At 42.1% G+C, this 8,724-nt stretch overlaps 1 protein-coding gene across 1 annotated transcript in view; it reads right to left on the minus strand.

The window, feature by feature from the left end:
- The window catches only part of LOC106000805 (phospholipid-transporting ATPase IB-like), a 114,237-nt gene extending 105,720 nt beyond the window's left edge, over nt 1-8,517 (minus strand). Inside the window, 3 exon segments of the mRNA XM_013036042.1 lie at nt 3,227-3,326; nt 3,770-3,913; nt 8,495-8,517. Coding sequence (XP_012891496.1) covers nt 3,227-3,326; nt 3,770-3,913; nt 8,495-8,517 — 267 coding nt within the window.
- Between the last annotated feature and the right edge of the window lie 207 nt (nt 8,518-8,724).

Genomic DNA, 8,724 nt, shown 5'->3' on the forward strand with positions numbered 1-8,724 from the left:
AGTATCTGGTTTTACAGGCACACACTGTGCCTGGCTTACTGTTTTTCATTGCCAATACTAAGGCCTGAACTCAGGTCTTGGGTGCTGTCTCTTACTTTTTCACTTAAGGCTGGTCCTTGACCACTTAGGCTACAGATCCACTTCAGGCTTTTTGGTGGTAAATTGGAGGAAAAAAGTTTCAGGGATTTTCCTGCCCAGGCTGATTTTGAAATGTGACACTCCGATCTCAGTTTCCTGAGTAGCTAAGATTACAGGCATAAGCCACTAGCATCTAGCTAAAGGATGGTTTTTAGCTGAAATTTTGTTTGTTTGTCTGTTGTTCTTTTTGTTGGGTTGTGGGGCTTACACTCTGGGCCTGGGCACTGTCCTTGAGCTCTTCAGCTCAAAGGCAAGTGTTCTACCATTTGACCCATAATGCCTGGTGGTTTATTGGAGATAAGAGTCTCACAGACTTTCTTGCCCAGGTTGGCTTTGAACCATAATCCTCAGATCTCAACCTCCTGAGTAACTAGGATCTCAGGTGTGAGCCACCAGCACACAGTTTAAGCTGGAATGTTTTAAGAGAAAGAGGAGAATATGGACAGATTAGTGCTCTCTATGTTTATACTAACCATAAATGCCAAGGTCTGGAGAAAAGAAAACCTGGGAATTGTGAAGCTATTTTCCTGGATGGTCTGAGGGATTTATGCTGAAAAAATATGGCTGAATAAACAAGGATAAACCAGATTATGGATAGCTTTTAATTTAACTGTTTTAAGCTACTATGTTATTCACTCCAGAATATAATAATAAAATTATCATATGACTAAGGTGGCATAAATGACCAAAGTCACTTCAGAAACATTTCATTAAAGATTTCAATCAAGATGAACTATGTATCAATTTGTTTCTTTGAAATCAACATTTTTTCAATCCAAAAATGTAGTTTCAGTTTCCTATAAAAATCCTGCACAGCCAGGCACCGATGGCTCATGTCTGTATTCCTATCTACTCAGGAGGCTGAGATCTGATGATCGCAGGTCAAAGCCGGCTAGGGCAGGAAAGTCCATGAACTTTTTTTTTGTCCGTCATGGGCTTGAACTCTGGGCATGGGCAATATCCCTCAGCTCTTCAGCTCAAGGCGAGTGCTCTACCACTTGAGCCACAGCACCAGTTCCAGTTTTCTAGTGGTTTATTGGAAATAAGAGTCTCACGGAGTTTTCTGTCCTGGCTGGCTTTGAACCGTGATCCTCCGATCTCAGCATCCTGAGTAGTTAGGATTACAGATGTGAGCCACTGGCACTCAGCTACACGAGACTCTTATCTCCAATAAACCACCAGAAAACTGAAAGTGTCGCTGTGGCTCAAGTGGTAGAGCACTAGCCTTAAGCTGAAGAGCTGAGGGACAGTGCTCAGGTCCAGAGTTCAAGCCCCTCAACCGACCAAAAAAAAAAATCCTGTGCATTCTCTTCTTCTAGTACTTAAATGTATTATCTATCTCAAATTTTTATGAAAACACAGCTGAACTGGAGAAAGTGAAGAGATGCCCAACTTAACACTCCAACCTCTCCTAGGCTGTTTCATCTGGATGGAAGGGGGGCCGGGGTAGAGATTAGGAGAGGAAAGTCTGAGGAGGTTGCTCCAAGGCTTGGCAATCGAGGGGCAGGGAAATCTGCTGCCTATCTTGCAAATGAGGGTGTTCAAGGTAATGCTCTTCCATCAGCAAAACACTTTGTTAATGAGTCTGTGATAACAAAATGCACACTATAACTAAACAATAGTCTTCAAAACTTACATTCACACAAATATGTATGCACAATACCATCTCTCTGTTCATTAAAAATCAGAAAGGCAGTACAACAAGACATTGGTGGTTGTTTGACATGAGAAGCTTGTAGAGGGACTATTTTTCGTCTAGTTTTCTATTATCTTTCTACTTATCTATAATCATGAGTTGGCCTAACAGCTGATAAAATTCACTTCAAATGTTAACAATGTTCACATTTCACTATGTTTTAGCAGAGGAGGAAAAGGTATGTTCAAAACAAATTTTCCACTTTTAAAAGTATACAGACAATAATTTGTCCTCCAAAAATGATTGTATTGATGTGATAAGACCTGCGAATCATAAGTAACTAGGAAGGAGTGTTTCAAATGTTGGTTTGGGCAGTTTGTTCTCTTGGCCTCAAATCCAGTCTTTCTTCTTTCTGTTCAACATTGGGGCCCACCACGGAAGACTGGGGAAGTAAAGGAATGGAGAAGACGGGTGAAGGAGAGTAAAATGGTTGGAAATCAAAAGACTTTGAATTAAGTAATGGTCATTCAAACTACTTTGGAAGACTGTTCCATCTACAACTGGCCTATGCAGCCTGATTTGGTTCACACTTTAGGCGAAGTTCTCTGGAAACCTCATTCCTGCTCCCCAGCAGAGGCCGCTCTCAGCCTTTAGGAAATCAATACATCCTAGGAAGAAGCCATTTCTCTCAAGGCAGCCCAAGGTGCCGGAATGGAGAATACAGTGGTTGTGGCTTTGGGCTGGGAGAGTGGCGCTTCAGACTCATGCTCCTGTAAAGCTGTTCTGCTGTCAGTCTCCTTGTCTTGTTTGCAGAAGCACTACTGCTCCCAAGTTCCTTCCATTGCTTCTGGGCTTTGTGTGGGGAAAACACAGGCTCTCTCACCTGAAACCCTGACCTTCCAGGCCTCCTGCACCCTCATTAATGCCCACAGAACTCAAGCACCCAGGATGGGGATCCACACCTAAGGGCCCTGGGTCCAGCAAGGGGAGGAGAGGTGGGACCAGGCCACTTAGGTGTGAGTGTTAGTAAAACCCTTAGGTTGGGAGGGCATTTATGGAATATTTTCCCTTTCAAGCCCTGATCTGCTGTGTTTCTTCCTCCAGGGGCTCAGTGGAGGTGAGAGTTTTAGGCGTCCAGTCCACACAATGACCTCAAAGTCTGGGCAGTATCTCCTAGGTGAACAGTTGGGAGGGAGAACCAGGAAAAATGGGAAAATAAATAAATAAATAAAATTCTAAGCTGGACATCTATAATCCTAGCTACTCTGGAGGCTGAGATCTGACTGAGGATCACGGTTGTAAAACAGCCAGGTTAGGCAAATCAGTAAAATTCTTATCTCCAATTAACCACAAAAAATAAATTTAAATAATCTCATGAAAGCCCAATGAGGTTTTGCAAGCATTTTCTTAGACTAAAAATTTGAGTCTAACAAGGTATTCAAAAAATGTTACCTGCAGTATAGTAATGAATAGGAAGAATGCATTGGCAGTTTTGCCAAATTGTAGGTACAAATATCGAGGCAGAAACGACCACATGCTGTACTTGGTTGTGCTGTAAGGGCAAAGAAAAACACCATGGTCAGATCATATTCTGAACTCTAGACATTCACAGAAAACATGCAATGTTACAATTATACAAAAATAGATCAGAAGCTAGGCACTACACATGTATCAAGGTACACTGAACTCAACTATGACATGTGAAATTGAACTCCCTTTGTACGACACTTAAAGATAATTTTTGATTAAAATACCTACTAAATGTTTGAGAATACTTTTAAATGAAAGTGCACCAACATGTAGAGATAGTAAACAAGAAAGGAGAAAAGAGGAAGAATTTTCCATATTAATATAGGACACAGCTGAGTTGAAGCTAAAGAATAAATAGAAAAAAAGATCATGTGCGCGGGCCTTAAAACCCCTTGATTTGTTGGGAAAAAAACACTCTTCCTTCCTTTTCCCTTCTGAAGTATCATCGTTTTTTTTTTTTCTTACCTGATTGAGTTGTGACAAAAAGTGTTCTTAATAGGGTCATTGATGTAAATGGAGCGATGTTGGGACATTTCTGAGCTTTGGGTAAATTGGTTCCAGACCATCCTTTCTTGAACCTTCTGAATGCCCAAGGAGAAATGTATATTCCTGCAGTAAAAAAGGCACAAGAACATGATACAGAAGAACAAAAGCTGGCGGACTTCCAGCTGCAGCTGTATTGGGCTCCCTGACACAGACTCTCTCCTGACTTTCAATTCTCTTCCTGCCCCTCCTCCCCACCCCTCACATCAGTCATCCTGGCCAGGAAAGGAGAATGGGCTTGGATTGAATGGACCATAGGGGCTCTCTGCCACCTTGCAGACTCTTATGTCTTTCCCAGTTTGCAGAATGGGCTGGCTCTGTCAGGGCAGAAAGAAACAAAGGTGACAGATCACAAGGGCAGAAGATAAGGGAAAGGGAAACAGAAGGAAGGCAGGAGAGGGGGGAGGGGACAGGAGATTCCACACGCAAGTGTTTTGAATAAAGACCAGTGGCTCCTAGACCAGAAAGAAGCTCCCTAACCAAAGCCACCTTAATGTTCTTAGTTTGATTAAACATTAAACAGGTGCTGTTATTCACCTGAAACTTCAGAAAACAGTCACAGATTCTTTGTCTAATCCCTTTGAAATGTGTATAAAAGTTCTTTTAAAGGCCTCTTGTGAGCTTAAGGCCCAGGGAATGTTTTTCTACAGGAGAGTTGGAGTGTTTCTTTGAACTACTGCCCTCAAGGAAGGTGATCTGTCACCCCATCACTTATTTTGGAAGGTAGGAACCTGTTAGTGGGTGCCTTCTCCAAATTGTGTAGTTTTCTCTTGGCATGAAGATAAAAAACTTACTCTTGCTGGGCTGGTGGCTCGTGCCTAGCTACTCAGGAGGCTGAGATCTGAGGATCTTGTTTCAAAGCCAGCCAGGGGAAGAAAAGTCCCCATGAGACTCTTATCTCCAATTAACTACTCAAAAACCAGAAGTATTGCTGTGGTTCACATGGTAGAGAACTAGTCTTGAGCACATAGAAGCCCAAAGACAGTGCCCAGGCCCCACAACCAAGTTTTCCTTTGGTACAATTTTAACTCCAAGCCAGGCACTGGTGGCTCATGCTAATAATCCTAGCTACTCTGGAGGATCATAGATTAAAGCCAGCCTGGGAAGGAAAGTCTATTAGACTTTTACACTAACCACCAAAAGCCAGAAGTAGAGCTACGGCTTAAGTGGTTGAGTTCAAGACCAAGTACTAGCACCAAAAAATAAAAATCAAGGTAACTTCAACATTAAAAAAAAAAAAAGGCAATCAAGCCTGACCTGGGAAAATGGGATCACCCCACGGTTTTTCCCATAGACTAATAATGACACCCAGTAGTTAAGAATCTCCGTTAACTGTCCAGCTCTCCCAGCCACAACCCCTATGGCCTCTAGACAGAAATGCCAGGATCCTGGCAGCTCCCAGCTCCACCTCACAGGCCAGCAGGTATCAAAGGCCAAGTGACCTCAGTGCTGATTGGGCTGCAAACACTTGAGGAGTTGACAAGGAGGGGCCCAGGTTAAACCACTGAATGGAAAGTTCCAGCAGCCCCTCTATATGTAGGGATACCCAGACCCCACCCTCAACCATTTCTGGCCCCTATGGTCTTCCAGATTGTTCCCACAGTTCCTACTTGCAGTATCCACACCAGCAGCAGTAGGAGTAGATGCAGACAGACTTGAAGCTTCTGCAGGATCCCTCAGCACTGTGGTGCCAGAAAGGTTTGAAGCTCCCCTGTGCTCCTCCCACAAGTGCTTCTGATTAGATAGCTCTGTAGCACCTCTGATTGGCTACAAATCTAGGACCTGCCCCTTGAGTCCTGAGTTATGGGAAAGTGAGTGATCCCATTCCAGGGTGAGTTCTTCCAAAATGAGATTCAAGGACAGGCTTCTCTCTGGGGGGCCCATCTTAATGAGTGAGTTCAAGCTGCAGGACCACCATCATCAACAACAATAAAAGTCTTCACCAAGGTGAAAATGTGAATGCTCCTTATCCTGAAGCTTCATTGGTTCTCTGATCACAGTTTCTGGTCATGATCCAGTGTTGTGAGCCTGGAGATATACATGTCCAGTTCATTTCTTTGAAGCTCCCATTTCATCCCAATCACATCGATACATCTGTAGTGAAACCCTAGGTTCTGAATAGCTTTCCATTTTAAGTAGTCTTAACTGTTGAGCCCATCTAAAGCTGTTCTGACTACTTGAAATAGTCTTCCAGGAAAGACGCTGATACCTTAGACAAAGACTATGTCTCTTTTGTCCGTTTCTGTTTTTCCTGTCACACCACCTGCTCAATGAGAACAGGCACTGAATATTCTAAACCAACCATCACGTTTTGCAAATATTAGGGGAGGCCTTAGCAAATCTCTGAGAAATCTACATATACACAGACACAAGGATACATGGATGCTAATGCTATCCTCACCACAAGAGGGAGCTTCCTTGTCATACTGTTTTTGGAAAAATGGCTCAAAGGAGAATTTTGGAGGATTTTATTATATAAGTATTATATAAGGAATAGCTGTTGAGAGAAGTAAAGATGACGTTGTATAATTTTCTGTCTTTTTTATGATTCAACTTTTTTTCTGGTCTTGGAGCTTGAACTCAGGGCCTACGTGTTGTCCCTGAGCTTTTGCTCAAGGCTAGTGCTTCTACTGCTCCATTTCCTCTGTGTGTGTGTGTATGTGTGTGTTTAACTGGAGATAAGTGTCTCATGGACTTTGAGGCTAGCTTTAAACCATGATCCTTAGGTCTCAGACTCCTGAGTGGCTAAGATTACAGGAATGAGCCACAGGCACATAGATTTTTTAACTCTTGATTTTTTTTTTTTTGCCAGTTGTGGGGTCTGAACTCTGGGCCTGGGCACTGCCCTCAGCTCTTTAGCTCAAGGCTAGTGCTCTACCACTTGAGCCACAGCACCACTTCCAGCTTTTTTTTTTCTGCTTATGTGGTACTGAGGAATCTAACCCAGGGCCTCATGCATGCAAGGAAAGCACTCTACCACTGAGCCACGTTCCCAGCCCTGGTTTAACTCTTTATAGGTTAAGAAAGCAATAAAACTAGTAATATTGATAATATGATTATAAACACTATAATCCATTAGCTTGGAGGTAGGGACAGAACAACCAAAGTTTGAGGCCAACTCAGGAAAAGTTAGCACTGACTACATCTGAATATTAAAAAAAATAAAAAGGACTGGAGGCATGGCTCAAGTATAGATAATTTACAACTTTCATTACTGCAAAACAAATAGGAAAGAACTAAATAAAACATTACTCATGTTTTGGAATATAGAGACATTAAAAAGTGTGACTCATCAACGGATGATGATGGTAGTTCTCACAAACCTAAGTGGTACAAAAAGATAGACAGATCTGTATGTGTAAACGCTTTTAGGTCATACCTAAGGTCAAGTGTGATAGTTACATACCTTTAATCTCAGCACTTGGGAGGCCAAAGAAAGAGGATTCTAAGTAAGTTTGAGGCTGGCCTGGGCTACACAGTGCCCTTATCTCAAAACAACCAAACAAATCAGCAAACAAAACCATACATATAGTCACTCATATAGTTTCATATATAAAAGTAGAATCAAAATCATGTAAATGTATTCAAAATACAAAATAGTAGTTGTAAGGGTTAAGCGTAATGGGAACAAGCCTGGAGATAATGGTTAAAGGGTTTCTGCTTTATTTCTGATGCTTCCTTTTTTTGTTTGGGTTTTTTTTTTAAGGGATGAAGAAAATCCTGAAAGCAAATATAACAACATGCCTGTGGTTGTTTATTCTGAATGGTGAAAAATAAGCATTTGTTGAATTTTATACACACACACACACACACACACACACACACACACACACACACACACTCAACAATATAGTTGGTTGACAATCACCAAATATTTATAGTTCAAGCAACTAGAATAGTTACTAGGGGATTGGAGGCACAGCTCAGTAAGTACTAGCTAATGAATGAAGGCATCAGGTACCAAGTTTGAGTTCAAGTCTCGAAACAAAAAAAGAGAGAATGGAGTTTTTAAGCAGTAGGTAAATTTGGATCCTTTAAGATTTAATCCTTCCAATGCCTGCCTCCCAGGATTTCTAGGACAAGACCCTGGAATGAATCCAGAAGGACAAGTCAGAGACAGCCTGAGTGAGACTGGGACAGTTGAGAATGTAAGCCAAGTTCAGTTACAGTAACTGTTGTTGAGAGGCTGTCCCTTTGGTTAAAAAGGGACAGCAAAATGGAACAAGTACTCACCTCTCTTCAGCTGAACAGGCTACTTTGGATTAGAAAATGGATTCATTAGTGTTCATATCCTGAAGGTTCTTAAGTAGCATACAGAGGCCTAATGATCAGATTGTGGCCCCCAGCCATTACTGGGAGAGGCAAACCTTCCCAGCTGGCCTCTGACAGTTCCGGCAGTTGAGGGCTCTGTACCTCTCCTCCAGGCCTATGCTTCTAAGCCAGGGCAGCCGGGATTCCAGATTATATCCTCATGGCCTGCTCTCTCCCTGTCTATTCCCTGAATTACCTCCATTCTGTCTACTCAGCATAGAAGGATCAAAGAGACTTAATTGCACTCAGAAGTGTGTCCATGTCTCTTCCAAGTGGTGGAAAAAAGTATGAGTGCACCTTACCAAGGAGTGAGCCCACCATGAGACAGAACCTCACTTGATGATCACGTTAAGCTCCATTTGGCTATCTATATGTGTATATACGTGTGTGTATGTGTGTGTGTACACACACACACACACACACATATATATATATATATATATATAACATATGTATATATATATATATATATATGTTATAAATGCTGCTTGGCTGGATGCTATAATCTTAGCTACTCAGGAGGCTGAGCTCTGAGGATCAGAGTTTAAAGCCAGCCTAGGCACGAG

The sequence above is a fragment of the Dipodomys ordii genome, unplaced genomic scaffold (assembly GCF_000151885.1).
Source record: "Dipodomys ordii isolate 6190 unplaced genomic scaffold, Dord_2.0 Scaffold243, whole genome shotgun sequence".
NCBI lineage: Eukaryota > Metazoa > Chordata > Mammalia > Rodentia > Heteromyidae > Dipodomys > Dipodomys ordii.